General features: G+C 43.7%; 1 protein-coding gene across 1 annotated transcript in view; it reads left to right on the top strand.

Annotated features, from left to right (window-relative positions):
• LOC126298335 (dynein axonemal heavy chain 5) overlaps positions 1-18,370 on the top strand; it is a gene marked incomplete at its 5' end in the record, with an annotated part of 791,472 nt that overhangs the window by 210,843 nt on the left and 562,259 nt on the right. Inside the window, 2 exons of the mRNA XM_049989632.1 lie at positions 4,823-4,967; positions 5,075-5,183. Coding sequence (XP_049845589.1) covers positions 4,823-4,967; positions 5,075-5,183 — 254 coding nt within the window. The remainder of the gene's footprint in view (positions 1-4,822; positions 4,968-5,074; positions 5,184-18,370) is intronic.

The following is an 18,370-nucleotide window of genomic DNA, read 5'->3' as shown; positions in this document are numbered from 1 at the left end:
GTTTTGGAGATGCTAATCTTCATACCATAGTCCTTACATTTATGATCTAGCTCTGAAATATTACTTTGCAAACTTTCAATCGAATCTGCCATCACAACTAAGTCATCCGCATATGCGAGACTGCTTATGTTGTGTTCACATATCTTAATCTCACCCAGCCAGTCTATTGTTTTCAACATATGATCCATAAATAATATGAACAACAGTGGAGAGATGTTGCAGACTTGTCTTACCCCTGAAACTACTCTGAACCATGAACTCAATTCACCGTCAACTCTAACTGCTGCCTGACTATCCATGTTAGGTCGTTAATTGCTTGCAAAAGTTTGCCTCCTGTTCCATAATCTCGTACAACAGACAATAACTTCCTCCTAGGAACCCGGTCATATGCCTTTTCTAGATCTATAAAGCATAGACACAATTCCCTGTTCCACTCATAACACTTCTCCATTATTTGCTGTAAGCTAAAGATCCGGTTCTGACAACCTCTAAGAGGCTTAAACCCACACTGATTTTCATCCAATTGATCCTCAACTAATACTCGCACTTTCTTTTCAACAATACCTGAGAGGATTTTATCCACAACGCTGATTAAAGAGATACCTCTGTAGTTGTTACAATCTTTTCTGTTTCCATGTTTAAAGATTGGTGTGATTACTGCTTTTGTCCAGTCTGATGGAACCTGTCCCGACTCCCAGGCCATTTCAATTATCCTGTGTAGCCATTTAAGACCTGACATTCCACTGTATTTGATGAGTTCCGACTTAATTTCATCCACCCCAGCTGCTATATTGCACTGCAATCTATTGACCATTTTCTCCACTTCCTCAAATGTGATCCTATTTCCATCATCATTCCTATCCCATTCTACCATATATATGTCCATAAGTTCGTAGCGTTTTTCCATAAGTTCAACAAACCCAACAGATAAACATAATAGACTTCAGTCATCAATAATACACTCCTGGAAATTGAAATAAGAACACCATGAATTCATTGTCCCAGGAAGGGGAAACTTTATTGACACATTCCTGGGGTCAGATACATCACATGATCACACTGACAGAACCACAGGCACATAGACACAGGCAACAGAGCATGCATAATTTCGGCACTAGTGCAGTGTATATCCATCTTTCGCAGCAATGCAGGCTGCTATTCTCCCATGGAGACGATCGTAGAGTGACACCTTCTAGAGCACGTTGGGTGGCACGGGATACATGCGGACGTGCGTTGTCCTGTTGGAACAGCAAGTTCCCTTGCCGGTCTAGGAATGGTAGAACGATGGCTTCGATGACGGTTAGGATGTACCGTGCACTATTCAGTGTCCCCTCGACGATCACCAGAGGTGTACGGCCAGTGTAGGAGATCGCTCCCCACACCATGATGCCGGGTGTTGGCCCTGTGTGCCTCGGTCGTATGCAGTCCTGATTGTGGCGCTCACCTGCACGGCGCCAAACACGCATACGACCATCATTGGCACCAAGGCAGAAGCGACTCTCATCGCTGAAGACGACACGTCTTCATTCGTCCCTCCATTCACTTCTGTCGCGACACCACTGGAGGCGGGCTGCGCGATGTTTGGGCGTGAGCGGAAGACGGCCTAACGGTGTGCGGCACCGTAGCCCAGCTTCATGGAGACGGTTGCGAATGGTCCTCGCCGATACCCCAGGAGCAACAGTGTCCCTAATTTGCTGGGAAGTGGCGGTGCGGTCCCCTACGGCACTGCGTACGATCCTACGGTCTTGGCGTGCATCCGTGCGTCGCTGCGGTCCGGTCCCAGGTCGACGGGCACGTGCACCTTCCGCCGACCACTGGCGACAACATCGATGTACTGTGGAGACCTCACGCCCCACGTGTTGAGCAATTCGGCGGTACGTCCACCCGGCCTCCCGCATGCCCACTATACGCCCTCGCTCAAAGTCCGTCAACTGCACATACGGTTCACGTCCACGCTGTCGCGGCATGCTACCAGTCTTAAAGACTGCGACGGAGTTCCGTATGCCACGGCAAACTGGCTGACACTGACGGCGGCGGTGCACAAATGCTGCGCAGCTAGCCGCATTTGACGGTCAACACCGCGGTTCCTGGTGTGTCCGCTGTGCCGTGCGTGTGATCATTGCTTGTACAGCCCTCTCGCAGTGTCCAGAGCAAGTATGGTGGGTCTGACACACCGGTGTCAATGTGTTCTTTTTTCCATTTCCAGGAGTGTATATTCTCCTTCACTATTTACAACAGCCTGCCAACGCTGTGGTTACTTTTTGGTCCCACATCTATAGAAGTCACATGGTATTGAGGCTAACAACTCATCGATCCATGTTCGGATCGCATCTTTATCCAGAAAGGAAGGTCCTTGAAGATTGTTCGATATAGAGCGGAAAAAATGAAAATCTGACGGTGAAAGATCAGGTGAATAAAGTGAGTGTGGAATGACTTTCCAACCCTACTCCTGTATTCTGTTTTTTGTTAATCTACTAGAGTGCGGGCGGGCGCTATCGTGGAGCAGCATCAATTCACGCAGTCTATCTGGTAGTTGTTCTTGGATTGCGTCTGCAGGGTTATCAGTGATGGTTACAGCTCGGGGAAGCAATTCGTAGTACACCACACCGTCGCTTTCCACAAGATGCTTAAATTATCTTTTGTGGATGTTCGCAGATTTTTATTGGTAATTATTGCTTTGTTTCGGCTTAACCAGTCCTTTATTTCCCTCTCGTTATCATTAAGACAGCATTTCTCGTCATCAGTAACGATACAGGATAGGAATAATCGGTGTTGTTCACGAGCCAATTGATGACGAGTAAGCAGAGATGCACATATGCCACACGCTGATTTTTGTGATATTGACTTAGACCAAGCGGTCCCCATACACTCGATTTTTGAATCTTCCCCACTGCGCACAAATGTCGCACTATGGTGGAATGATCACACGTAATCACATTTGCCAGTTCTCGAGTACACTGACGTCGATAATTGTGGATTAATGCATGTAAACGACTCTTAACAAACTTCGAAGATCTTGTTAAAAGTTATGAGTCACTTACGTCAAAATGGTTGTCCTAATACGAGAAAACTACTTTGTTGCCGTGTTCTGTCGAATGGCATGATCACCCTACATGGCGCATATGTTTTGGCTGCCTCCGTTGCTGTCACCCCTCTATTGAACTCAAACAAAAGAACGTGTCGTAAACGTTCCGATTTCGCCACTTCGTTTTCTAGGGTCCACAGGTCCACTATGTTTAAATGTCAAAATGATAGTATTAAACTCAAATAGCAACAGTTAACTACAATTAAAAATGACAATCGATATATAAACACGTAGCAAACATAGCACCAACATGCGAACCATAAACTCTACGAACTTATGCACCAATCTAATAATTAACATAGGAAGGAAAAGAGATTACACATGTTCTAGTACAGTGTCATATGCAGTGAGCTAGCTTGCGAGCCAGAGAGGTCTCTGGAAAGAGTTAGTGCGGCGGATTAACGAGCGTGTTTTGATATTCGGGGCCAGTCTGATTGCGGTTTTTACGCGATTTTCTACCCTCTTTCAGCAAACTACTGGGCGTTCGTCAAATTCAACTTCAGATAAAACGATACACAAACGGTTAAATACGAAACATGTAGAACAAAGTTTACAGGATTCAAAGGCGGATGGCGCACACGAATTCCCTCCATCAAGAAAGGTAGCCGCCATACAGTTAAATAAACTTGTATTTGACAAATTTAGAAAACACGGGCTCTTTACTAGACATATACGATAAGAAGAAAAATAAGAAAACGAAGATGAAAGAAGACTAAATGTCATTTAATGGGGACTTTTTAAAAAATCATCTCAGTTAAACGAGAAATACGATATCTTAAACAGTTCAGAAAATATCTTAGCTGAACAGGTAAGCTGAATCTTTGTATATAGTGCACTCATGACTTTTTCAGGGTAACTTTTCTGAAATTCTCCAACTTGTAAAGGGAAAAGAGCTCTCTCCTTAGGTCCTCCACTCGGCCTCACACCAAATTATCCTATTAGTCCTCGGAAATAGTGCATTAATACCACCTACTGTACTGGGAATTTATGAGAGACGCTGTCTGTCTTCAGCACTCCCGCTAGTCATCCGAAGGCATTGATAGCGTTATTGGATCCTAGTGGCAGCTCTTCGTCGACACTGACGTGAGTGACAATCTGCAGGTGACTTTGCTTTCCATTGCTCCTGGGACGCTCTCTTTCACATTGCAGACGATTGCTTCTGGGATACCGAGTGCGTATCGGAGTCTTTTCCCTCCATCTCCAGGACACGGTATGCATCTCGTGTCATGCAGCGCTAGTATGCGTTAACTTCGTTTGCCTTGTTTCACGAATTGCAAATTGACCTGTCTTATCTGCCATACATGAAGTGCAGAAAAATAATAGGATGAGCTCTACGGTTGGTTCATTATTATGACCACTGCTAGGGAACATTAGGCAAATTTCACACAGTCTGAGACGGAAGGGAAGGTAATTATTGAATGGAAAAAGACATAATATACGGTCTTCATTTTACAAGGACAATGAAACCTCTACGGACGATTGTTATGCCTCCTGCAGTTGCGAAAATAGATAATAGTAGAAGTCAGTAATAGCATCTAATATACTGTAGTGAAAAACTAGTCCTGAATATATTGCAAGGATAAAGGGTACACATTATTTAGTTGGTCCATATTTCTCTATTACTACTGTAAATGTACTCACAGTCCCATTGTAGTGAAAAGACGATGGCATTTAAAAGATATTTTCTCGTTCTGAGATTATACTTTTTTCTACATTATTTTATTTCTTTGATTTCAGGGTCAACGACGTTTACTCAAACCGAATATTAAAAGTCTTAGCTAGCATGCAGAAAGTGTGTCTCCACGCCTTACCTCTAGACGAGCCTTGGAGTGTGGAAGAATTTCTACAGCAGACAGAGGATACCTGTCGAAATGCGGCTATTGTGAGTTGATATTGCTCCGACATTTTACGACTCTGTGTGAAAAAATTTTGATTCATTCTCTGAGTTATATGTTCCCAGTTTCACATTGGCTGCTTATGTTTATACAGGAATTAAATCGAAAGAGCCTTATGGTTGAAGAAGCAGTAGAAGAAGTTCTGGAATTGGTAAGAAGAGCTGGAGAAGCAATGAAAACTAGTTCAGATGGAGATGTTTTCAGCTGCATGCTTGATGGTAAGTACTGAGTGAGCTAGTGCAATAGCTAAGACACTGTACTCGTACTCGGAAGGAGCGGGGTTCAAATTCCTGTTCGTCTCTGCTGATTTATGTTTCCCGTGATTTCTCGAAATCACTGAAAGCGAAAGCCCTGATGGTTTCGGACAAACAGTGGTGGTGGATTTCATTTGCTATATTCGTTCAACTTGAGTTCATCCGCCGTATCCATTGACCTCGGCGTCGAACAATCTAAATCCTGAATCTCCCTCGTTCATAAATAACTTAGTCATTCGAGCCTCTAGCGGCATTCATTCTCTTTTAGCACTCATCGGCTAGATCTTTTATTAAAATAGGGTACTTGCAGTATTCTCCTCTAGATTGGCAATTTAAAATTATCTGTCGGCCCTTTGGACCGCCTCCGTATCTGATTTGTCATCGTAGATGTCTGCTATTCAGGGGACCCGAATTCAATTCCCGGCAATGCGAAAAATTTTTCCTCGGTGGGGGAATAGGATGGAAACCAGTCAGTCAGTCTTCTGATACCAACTGAGGCGCTACTTGATCGAGAAGTAGCGGCTCCAAGATCTGCAAAGCCGGCAACATCCCGGAGAGCTGTGAACTGATCAAATGCCCCACCGTGCAGCAGCCAAGTGACTCCATTTGCAGAGGATGATACGGTCGTCTCGATTGGCTCGTGTGTGCCCATAGCGGAGGAGCTTCGCTCTTCGCCTTTCTCTTAGTGTTTCTTCACAGCTCAACTCATACGGCCACGTGAGAACGCCAGAAACATCCCTTTCCAATCAATTCTTGGTCTCCCTTGAACGATGCGTTGGTAGATGTGTCGTATGAGCTTTCATTATTTGTCACTGACATTGTCTTTTTGCAATTCTGTGAGTCACTGCCTATGCAGACTTGCTCAGTCTTTCCCAAGATAAAGAATTTTGTATTAAACGTACAGATATACGACCAATGGCTCCCACGTTAGTTTAATCCAACACCAGTTATTTGAGATCTCACATATTCTCTCAAAAGGTCAGTTTCGATGTTACAGTGAGTCTTGTCGATAGTTCTCCCCCTATACTTCTTAAATAATAATGGTTCAGCACTACCGTACTCCTTTGGCAATTTTAAACCACTCTGTCTATACACGGTTCAGTCACATAAATGTGACCACTAGCCAGACGGCCGAATAACCATCGTCTGCAGCGCGGATCGCTACGAGAGGTGCAGGAAAAGAGTCAGTGAGATTCGGGAAGGTATCAACAGGGATGTGGAGCCATCGCCGACTGCAGTGCCGTTCCCAGCTGCGCTTGGTTTCCAGGTTGAGGATTCAGCTCGATCGAGGTGGTCCCACAGATTCTTGATCAGGCTTAAATCCTGGGAGTCTGGTGGCCAGTGGATTACTATAAACTCACCCTGGTGCTCTTAGAACCGTGCATGTACAATGAGATCTGTATGACACGTTGCGTTGTCCTGCTGGTAGATGTCATCGTACCGAGAAAGAACAAAGTATTTTCAGGGTGGACATGGTTCCCAAGGATAGATGCATATTTGTGTTGCTCCATTGTGCCTTTCAGAACGACAAAATCACCCACGGAATGCCACGAAAACATTCCCAGACCATAACGCTCCCTCCTCCGGCCCGGGTTCTTCCGACTATTGTAGTAGTATGTTTGTTTTCAGGCGTTTCAAGCCGATGAAGCATAAAGCGTGATTCATCTGAAAAGGCCACCCGTCAACATTCAGTGGACGTAGAGTTGCAATAATGGCGAGCAAATTCCAGCCTTCGTTGCCGATGGACTGTAGTCAAAATGGGTGCTTGAACCAGGTGCCTGCTGCGGAGGCCCATATGCAGCAACGTTCGCTGAACGGTCGTTGAGGAGACACTGTTGGTAGCCCCTTGGTTCGTCTGGGCAGTTAGTCGCTCAACAGTTGCACATCTATTCGCCAAACACGTCTTCGCCCTTGTCATCAGTGGCCAGGGTGCACCACAGTTGACTCGGTGCCGTTTTCGGATAGCACCATTTTGCCATATGCGGTGTATTTTAATAACGACGACATGCGAACTGTTCACGAACTTAGCCGTTTCGGAAATGCTTCCACCCATGACCCAAAAGCCAAAGGGCATGCCCTTTTGGACGTCAGAGAAATCGCTCTGTTTCCGCATTACGACTATGACTGCACTGTTTATCGCCGACAGCGACAGAAAGTCTTTTATTTGGAGTAAGAGTTCATAAAAGTAGCTTAGAATTTCACATCACACCTCTTCAAAGTAATGCTCGTGTCGGACTGAAACTGCAAACCGCAAGAATCTGCACTCATCCAAAACAGTAAACTGACAGTCTTATCCGAGCAAATATTATCTAGGTTTCTAGAACGAAATATTCGCTCTACAACGGAGTGTGCGCTCATGTGAAACTTCCTGGCAGATTAAACCTGTGTGCCGGACCGAGACTCTAACTCGGGACCTTTGCTTTCCGCGGGCAAGTGCTCTACCAACTGAGCTACCCAAACACGACTCACGCGAAAGGCAAAGGTCCCGAGTTCGAGTCTCGGTCCGGCACACAGTTTTAATCTGCCAGGAAATTTCATTATTTAGGTCTGTTACCCATCAGACTCCACAAACATTATGCAACAACAAGCCTCTCGTCTTCTCCAAAAAATATGTTATATACCAGTTTTCATAATATTCATTATTGTCCTCTATTTCGAAAGTGAGTTTAAAGTTCCACAGTTGTAAAACGTCTCGGTATTCACTATTACACTGTAAGCTCTCCTGCAGTACCTCCCCCCAGCTACTGCATGACCTCCGGAATCTGCGGCGGCCCCTCTTGCCAGCGGCACCAACACCAGCCCTATGCCAACAGCACCATCGCCATCACCTGCGTTAGCAGCAACAAAATTAACAACGAAAATCTCCCACGTATTACCGTTTAAATCTCTCACCAGAACCCATCCTACAATTACTGTTTCTTAAATTACCTAGAGCTACAGGTTTTAATTCTAGTCATGTGCATGATTTAAAAAGCATTTTATGTGAAACGCAATCCGCATCATAATTTTGTTGCAGATGTGACTACTTTCTATTTAATTAATGATATCGTCGTCAGTCTCCTCCCTAGTTACATTTACTATTCGGCACAAGAGGACTTCACCATTCAGATAGTTACTGTGCGTTGAATGCTCTTCATTGCTCTAAAGCTTATGCTCAAGTATTAAAATGAACTGTCAATAACAACGAAATAGTTTGAAGGAAGTAAGATTATAATTTAATGTTTCCTCGGCCATGACGTTAGTAATGTAACACTTCTGTCACTAATTGTAGCACTTCTGCTGCTAAATGTAACTGGGTTTTCTCTTTTGATGCTAGTCAATTGTCAGGATGAGATTTACTGCAAAGGGCATTTGATTCTACAGCATTATGCCAGGGTGAAATTAATAAATAAATTAATTTTTCTCTCTTAACAACTGAAACGTCCCCTTAGGAAAATTATACAAGACTGTGCTTAAACTGACACACAATATTTTTAGCGCAACGCAATCTGACTTTCAAAAATCCCTACAAAAAAAATGGCCCTGACTAACATTAACCTATACGTTTCACAAATCACTTACCTCACAAAAATCTTCGTTACTCAGGCTACTGCAATACAGCGAGCGCCTCTACTGCCAGCTAAATAAAAGATTCAGACAACTGAAGGCACTAAATACTGATAGGCATAGTTAGCAAATGAAAGATTTTGATAGAGAACAAACAATGTATTTATCTCAATAGTGTTCAAAAGTCATAATGTATATAGCAGTTCATGACATCCAGTCTTACAAATTACAAAACTCCGCCATCTCTCTCCCCACATCCACCACTGCTGGCGGCTCACCTCCAATTGCGCAACGCTGCGCGCTGTTAACATCCAGCTGCCCAACACTACAGTGACAGACAACAATGCAAACTAGCCACAGACTGCACACAGCACAGCCAGTGATCTTCATACAGAGCGCTACGTGGCGTTACCAATAAAAAAACCTAAACAGCCTACTTACATAGCCCCCATGCTTCCCACAAAAAATATTACAAAATTGTTTTGGGCAGTGTCGAATACAAATCTGAAAAAATTTTTCATAATTTTAATAACAAAGATATCAAATGCGCACACTTATTGGCTCGTCCGCCAGGATGTTACGTCGGAACAAAGTAATCGTAGGAACTTAACCGCAAAAAAAAAAAAGGCTCAAATGGCTCTGAGCACTGCGACTTAACTTCTGAGGCCATCAGTCGCCTAGAACTTAGAACTAATTAAACCTAACTAACCTAAAGAAACCACACACATCCATGCCCGAGGCAGGATTTGAACCGTAGCGGTCGCTCCGTTCCAGAGTGTAGCGCCTAGAACAGCACGGCCACTCCGGCCGGCCACTTAACCGCTAGAGGACTTTTCGTACATCGTGATACGTGTAATCAATATGTTTAATCAACATATTAACAGTCAATAAATAAGATTATATTGTTTGCCCATCCAATCTATGAATAAGTAGGACATAATCAGTTACAGGATTAGAGCGACAAATGTATGTAAATAAGGCAAATGCATACTCTTCTCGAGATAAATCAGCAACAAGGCTAGATATACATAAGCGAGGCATAAGTCGTTATTGCAATATATTATCGAATAAAACAAAGTAGGTGTTGGGCCCAGAATAGCTCTGTCCTTCGAGTGCTCTTTTTGACGTGTGTTCTTTTAGCCTTGTAGGTCTCCTACAAACCGAGAGTACGCCCTTTTTCCACCTTTTGCGGAATACGCATACAGCTCTCGATATTGCCTATAGTGTGGCTAGCTGCTGCCAAGTGCGTTCCCAGTGTAGTTTTGTTATGTGCCTGCAAATGCTCCGTGAATATTACTTTAAAAGAACGACCAGTTTGACCGCTGTAAAATTTGTGACAACTGCTACAAACGATCATGTAAACCCCAGAACCATTAAATTAATCAACTATGACTCTTGTAATGGTTTGATTATTAGCATTTGAAGTGACATTATGTTGTAAACCTTTATTCAACAAAGTATTTTCATTCTCACTCAGTTAGTTAGATATAGGTCACGTTAGCTACCCTGTCATAAAAACGATGTTGTCCAACGCCACCCTTACTTTTTACTACATTAACCTACTGACGCTTTAGCTGTATGCCTAACTTTTTGTCATGCGTCTTTACTCTGACAAATAGAAATGAGCGTTTGGCGTCATTGGCTGGGAGGCCCCTTGCGGGGCAGGTCCGGCCGACTTGGTGCAGGTCGTATTACGTACATTGGGCGACCTGCGTGCCGGATGGGGGTGAAATGATGATGAAGACAACACAATACCCAGTCCCTGAGCAGAGAAAATCTCTGACCCAGCCGGGAATCGAACCGGTGCCCGTAGGACGGCAACCCGTCACGCTGACTACTCAGCTATCGCGGCGGACTTTACTCTGACAGAGTAAGGATTAATGTTGAAAGAATAGAAAAGAGGCACAACAAAAAGTTAGGATTACTGTTTAAGCGTCAGAATGTTACTATTGTAAAGAGTAAGGGCGGCGTTTATTTCATGTAGTGTTGCTTGTTTGTTAGCACTGACAACTCTACGCAAATGCTGCTGATCTCGGTCTTTAAATGAAGACCATCGGCCAGTGCATTGTCTGTGGTGAGAGGTAATATCTGAATTTGATATTTTTGGCCCTCTTGACACTGCGGATCTCGGTATATTTAATTCCCTATTTCCGTAATGGAGTGTCCCATGCGTCTAGCGCCAGCTACCATTCCGCGTTCCAAGTCAGTTGCTTCCCACAGGGCGGCCATAATCACGTCGCAAACCTTTTCATATGAATAACCTAAATACAGATGACATCTTTAACACTGCACTGCCCTGTTACGCGCTGTGTATGTGATACCACCGATATCTGCTTATGTGTATATCGCTATCCCTTGACTTTTGCCACCTCAGTATATAAGGAAGTACTGTACGAAAAAAGTTACACAGTTATTCCGTCAGATCTAGATGTGATTTCAAAGTGGTACATAGATTGACATCTTGCTTTAAATGTTCAAACACGTAAAATTGTGCACTTCACAAAACGGGAAAAACATAGTGTCCTGTGACTGTAGTAGCAATGACTCTTAGTTGGAATCGGTCAACTCACGTGAATGATAAATGCGTACCAGCGTGTAACAATTCATGAGCTTGTGAAATGGAACGATCACATAGTCTGAGTCGTAGGTGAGGCAGGCGGCAGAAATCAGTTTATTGGTCGAATACTAGGGAAATGGAATCAATCTACAAAGGGGACTGCTTACAGATCACTTCTGGGCACAGCCTAGAATATTGTTCACGTGTGTGGATCCGTACGAGATAGGACTAATAGGAGATACTGAACGTATACAGAGAAGGGCAGCACGAATGGACACATTATTTTTTGATCCTCGGGGGAGTGGCACACAGATACTGAAGAAACTTAACTGAGTAACTCTTGAAGACGGACGGTAACTATCCCGAGAAAGGCTACTAACAAATTTTCAAGAACCGGCTTTAAGTGATGACTCTAGGAATATGCTACAATCTCCTACGTATCGCTCCCGTAGGTATCGTGAGGAGAATATTAGATAATTGCAGCGCACACAGAGGCAATGAAACAATCATTCTTTCCAGTCTCCATACATGAGTGGAACGAGAAGCAACCCTAATAACTAGTACAGTACAATGGAGAACCCTCTGCCGTGCCCTTCACAGTCGTTTGTAAAGGATGGATATAGGAGAAGATGTAGCTCTAAAATCCACGTTGCAAAAGGAAATAAATTTTTTTCTGTGTTGAGTCTTTTCGAAAAGTCGTTCCATTCCTTATTCCGCAAGTACTGGATTTCTCTTTACAAGCCGTGTGCGTGTGTGTAGATGTGTGTGTGTTACGTTAACCTTAAGTGAGTGCGTTGAGTCAAGTGTAATAGTCCGTGTGTCCTGCAGTTGGAGATGATACAAAAGAAAGACAGTCAGTATCATACCTCTCCCTAACAGCACCTCGTGGCTAAGAATTGCATTACGCGAATGGACCATGAACAACAGTGACCATGTACTCCACAGAAATGTCGAACTAATGTGTGTTGCCAACCTGGGTCACGGAGATGGGTCTGTGGAGCGATAGTTTACAGAATGTCATCACTGTGCTAGGTTCAGCAGTAAATGTTCGTGTGATAATACATGTTGTTGTTGTTGTGGTCTTCAGTCCTGAGACTGGTTGGATGCAGCTCTCCATGATACTCTATCATAGAAATTATATTTGTTGTTCCGTTGAACCCACTACAGAGTGTACACTATCTGATCAAAAGTATCCGGAGACCTATCAGCGGACATTAATATGGGGCGTGTAAGGCCTTAGCCTTAATGACGGATTGAACTCAGCTGGCAACACTTTAAGTGAGGTGTCAGAATGTCTATGGGTGAATGGCAGCCCGTTCCTCTTCAAGAGTTGAAACCAGAGAAGGTGCTGATGTTGTATGCTAGGATCTGGGGCTATGTCGACGTTATAGTCACCGCAGATGTGTTCCACTGAACTTAGGTCGGTACTCTCGGCAGGGCATTCCATTTGAGGAATGTTAGTGTCCACAAACCATTGTCTCACAAGTTTTGCTTTTTGACAGAGTGCATTGTCATGCCGATACAGTCATCGCAGGCAGCTACACAGGTAGCAGGGGTTGTGTGGCGTGGACTGGGCGGTTTTTCAGGTTAGATGACCTCGGGCAAGTGGAGAAAGGGCAATAGCCTCAGAGGGTGCGGGGCAAAGTCAGCACATGCGGGGACCACGTAGTAGTCGGTATTGTAATTGTAAACTGTCGAAGCTGCGTTGGTAAGGTACCGGAACTTCAGGCGCTGATAGAAAGCACCAAAGCTGAAATCGTTATACGTACAGAAAGCTGGCTGAAGCCAGAGATAAATTCTGCTGAAATTATTACAAAGGCACAGACGGTGTTTAGAAAGGATAGATTGCATGCAACCGGCGGTGGCGTGTTTGTCGTTGTTGGTAGTAGTTTATCCTGTAGTGAAATAGAAGAGGATAGTTCCTGTGAATTATTATGGGTAGATGTTATACTCAACAACAAAGCTAGGTTAATAAGTGACTCCTTTTACCGACCTCCCGACTCAGCACCATTAGTACCAGAGCAACTGAGAGAAAATCTGGGATACATTTCACATAAATTTCCTCAGCATGTTATAGTCTTAGGTGGAAATTTCAATTCACCAGATATAGACTGGGACACTCAGATGTTTAGGACGGGTGGTAGGGACAGAGCATCGAGTGACATTATACTCAGTGCGCTATCCGAAAATTACCTCGAGCAATTAAACAGAGAACCGACACGTGGAAATAACATTTTGGACCTACTGATAACAGACCAGAACTTTTCGACTCTGTAAGCGCAGAGCAGGGATCAATGATCACAAGGCCGTTGCAGCATCCCTGAATATGGAAGTAAATAGGAGTATAAAAAAAGGGAGGAAGGTTTATCTGCTTAGCAAGAGTATTAGGAGGCAGATCTCATACTACCTAACAGATCAAAACGAAAATTTCTGTTCCGACACTGACAATGTTGAGTGTTTATGGAAAAAGTTCAAGGCAATCGTAAAATGCGTTTTAGACAGTTACGTGCCGAGTAAAACTGTGAGGGACGGGAAAAACCCACCGTGGTTCAACAACAAGGTTAGGAAACTACTGCGAAAGCAAAGAGAGCTTCACTGCAAATTTAAACGCAGCCAAAACTTCTCAGACAAACAGAAGCTAAATTATGTCAAAGTTAGCGTAAGGAGGGCCATGCGTGAAGCGTTCAGCGAATTCGAAAGTAAAATTCTATGTACTTACTTGACAGAAAATCCTAGGAAGTTCTGGTCTTACGTTAAATCAGTAAGTGGCTCAAAAACAGCATATCCAGACACTCTGGGATGATGATGGCATTGAAACAGAGGATGACACGCGTAAAGCTGAATTGCTAAACACCTTTTTCGAAAGCTATTTCACAGAGGAAGACAGCACTGCAGTTCCTTCTCTAAATCGTCGCACGAACTAAAAAATGGTTGACATCGAAATAAGTGTACAAGGAATAGAAAAGCAACTGAAATCACTCAACAGAGGAAAGTCCACTGGACCTGACGGGATACCAATTCGATTCTACACAGAATACGCGAAAGAACTTGCCCCCCTTCTAACAGCCGTGTACCGCAATTCTCTAGAGGAACGGAAGGTTCCAAATGATTGGAAAAGAGCACAGGTAGTTCCAGTTTTGAAGAAGGGTCTATATCTCTGATATCGATCTGTTGTAGAATTTTAGAACATGTTTTTTGCTCGCGTATCATGTCATTTCTGGAAACCCAGAATCTACTGTGTAGGAATCAACATGGATTCCGGAAACAGCGATCGTGTGAGACCCAACTCGCCGTATTTGTTCATGAGACCCAGAAAATATTACATACAGGCTCCTAAGTAGATGCCATTTTCCTTGACTTCCGGAAGGCGTTCGATACAGTTAGCACTGTCGCCTGATAAACAAAGTAAGAGCCTACAGAATATCAGACCAGCTGTGTGGCTGGATTGAAGAGTTTTTAGCAACCAGAACACAGCATGTTGTTCTCAATGGAGAGACGTTTACAGACGTTAAAGTAACCTCTGGCGTGCCTCGGGGGAGTGTTATGGGACCATTGTTTTTCACAATATATGTAAATGACATAGTAGAAGTTCCATGCGGCTTTTCGTGGATGATGATGTAGTATACAGAGAAGTTGCAGCATTAGAAAATTGCAGCGAAATGCAGGAAGATTTGCAGCGGATAGGAAGTTGGTGCAGGGAGTGGCAACTGACCCTTAACATAGATAAATGTAATGTATTGCGAATATACAGAAAGAAGGATCCTTTATTGTATGATTATATGATAGCGGAACAAACACTGGTAGCAGTTACTTCTGTATAAAATATCTGGGAGTATGCGTGCGGAAAGATTTGAAGTGCACTGATCATATAAAATTAATTGTTGGTAAGGCGGGTGCCAGGTTGAGATTCATTGGGAGAGTCCTTAGAAAATGTTGTCCACCAACAAAGGAGGTGGCTCACAAAAAACTCGTTCGACCTATACTTGAGTATTGCTCATCAGTGTAGGATCCGTACCAGGTCGGGTTGACAGAGGAGATGGAGAAGATCCACAGAAGAGCGGCACGTTTCGTCACAGGGTTATTTGGTAAGCTTGATAGCGTTACGGAGATGTTGAGCAAACTCCAGTGGCAGACTCTGCGAGAGAGGCGCTCTACATCGCGGAGAGGGTGCGTTTCTGGATGAGGTATCGAATATATTGTTTCCCCCTACTTATGCTTCCGGAGGAGATCATGAATGCAAAATTAGAGAGATTCGATCGCGCAAGGAGGCTTTCCGGCAGTCGTTCTTCCTGCGAACCATACGTGACTGGAACAGGAAAGGGAGGTAATGACAGTGGCACATAAAGTGCCCTCCTCCACACACCGTTGGGTGGCTTGCGGAGTATAAATGTAGATGTAGATAGGCAGATCGTCTCTGAACTGTCTCTTTACTGTACGCAGTACACAGTTCTGTAATAGAGGTTCAAATCCTGCCGCATTTAGCGTTTGCTTAAGCGCAATTAACGGACCAAACACTATCATCGAAATACACCCCCATGTGTAACGCCACCTCCTCTGCACTTCACTGTTGGCACTACACATGGAGGCAGGAAACGTTCTCCAAACACTTCCATCGGATTGCCACAGAGTATAGCATGATTTATCAATCCAAATCACTCGTTTGCAATCATCCACTGTCCAGCGGCGGCTCTCTTTACATTACCTCAAGCGACGCTTGGCACAGACTACAGCAATTTGTAGCTTATGAGGAGCTGCTCGACCATTGTACCCCATTCTTTTTAACTCCTGATGCACAGTCTTGGTTGCTGGTAGCTCTCTCCAACTTTCGAGTGAATTCTTCGACTGATTTAATGCAACTTAATACAATCACCCTCCGCAATGTTCGACGCTCCTGTCCGTTAGTATATGAGGTCTTTCTAGCCTTGATTTAGCTGCGGTTCTCCCTTCGCGTTTCCACTTCACAGTTAAATAACAAATAGTAGGTTTAGGCACCTTTGAAAGGCCTGAAATGACCATGGTGGATTTGTTATTCAGGTGGCATCCGATGACTAGTCCACGTTCCAAGTCAATAAGCTCTCCCGACCGACCCATTCTGCTGTTACTGCTTCTGTACTGACAACACAGTACTTCCCGCGTCCCTTCATAATGGCGCTCGGGTCCACCTCTCGTGAGATCTAATAATGACTTCCTGAAAGCGTTTGACTCGGTGCCCCACTGCAGACTCCTAACTAAGGTACGACCATATGGGATTGGTTACCATATATGTGAGTGGCTCAAAGACTTCTTAAGAAATAGAACCCAGTACGTTCTCCTCGATGGTGAGAGTTCATCGGAGGTGAGAGTATCATCTGGAGTGCCCCAGCGAAGTGTGGTAGGTCCGTTGTTGTTTTCTATCTACATAAATGATCTTTAGGATAGGGTGGATAGCAATGTGCCGCAGTTGTTGACGATACTGTGGTGTACGGGAAGGTGTCGTCGTTGAGTGACTGTAGGATGATACAAGAAGACTTGGACAGGATTTGTGATTGGTGTAAAGAATGGCAGCTAACTCTAAATATAGATTAATGTAAATTAATGCAGATGAATATGAAAAAGAATCCCGTAATTTTTGAATATTCCATTAGCGCTTGACACAGTCACGTCGATTAAATATTTGGGCGTAACATTGCAGAGCGATATGAAGTGGGACAATCATGTAATGACGGTTGTAGGGAAGGCGGATAGTCGTCTTCGGTTCATTGGTAGAATTTTGGGAAGATGTGGTTCATCTGTAAAGGAGACCGCTTATAAAACGCTAGTACGACCTATTCTTGAGTACTGATCGAGCGTTTGGGATCCCTATCAGGGAGGATTGATGGAGGACATAGAAGCAATTCAGAGGCGGGCTGCTAGATTTGTTACTGGTAGGTTTCATCATCACGCGAGTGGCACGGAAATGCTTCAGGAACTCGGGTGGGAGTCTCTAGAGGAAAGGAGGCGTTCTTTTCGTGAATCGCTACTGAGGAAATTTAGAGAACCAGCATTTGAGGCTGACTGCAGTACAATTCTACTGCCGCCAACTTACATTTCGCGGAAAGACCACAACGATAAGATAAGAGAGATTAGGGCTCGTACAGAGGCATATAGGCAGTCATTTTTCCCTCGTTCTGTTTGGGAGTGGAACAGGAAGAGAAGATGCTACTTGTGGTACGAGGTACCCTCCGCCACGCACCATATGTATGTAGATTGTAATGGTACTTGAATTACGTAACCATTACGGCACCTCAACTCAACCTCTCGATACCAGCGATATTCTACTATGTTTCTGTTAACTACTTAACATATTTCTGAGACAACATTCAGATTTGATTTCATTTTTGATACATCGATATGTTTATATTGCAATGATATTATTCTTATGGGTATTCTTTCTTTTATCACTATGATCTTTTACGCACTTGTAACTCTGATTTTTGGGCGCGTAAGCGATTATTAGTTAGTTGTTAGATAGTCGACCTTGAAAAAGTCAAGTCTTGGACGTCATGTTGGAAAGACGCATATTGTCGTCAGCTTATAAAATGTGAACTTTAAGAGTGAGGAAGGTGTTTCCAAGTATGTTTTGTATTGTGAAGTGATGTTTTGTGTGTTACGTGATATTGCAGCAAAAGTAATAAAAAAGAAGTGTAACTTAAATTCGGAGTGCTGATTACTTTTTTACATGACCATTGTCCTGCAAAAGTGCAATCTTCAAGAATGGTTTGTGAAGCGCATCTACAAAACTTTTGAATGTAGCAGAATGAAACCTAGGCCTCTTTGCATCCGAGCTTGGAATCATCACTACCACGATTTTCGACGATTGAACCACGATTTTACAACGAGACCAGCGTGGGAAACACGAAAAGATGAGTGCCTAGTTTATTCATTATTACATGAAATGACTTTATTAACTGTGCTCTAATGACATCTGCCACACAATAACTTTGTTGTTGCAGTATTTAGCAGCGTGAGCAACACCACAATCGTTATTAAATTTTGACCTTTGTTGTGGTAGGGT

Source organism: Schistocerca gregaria, chromosome X (assembly GCF_023897955.1).
Source record: "Schistocerca gregaria isolate iqSchGreg1 chromosome X, iqSchGreg1.2, whole genome shotgun sequence".
Taxonomy (NCBI): Eukaryota; Metazoa; Arthropoda; class Insecta; order Orthoptera; family Acrididae; genus Schistocerca; species Schistocerca gregaria.
This window is presented reverse-complemented; position numbering and strand designations above follow the sequence as displayed.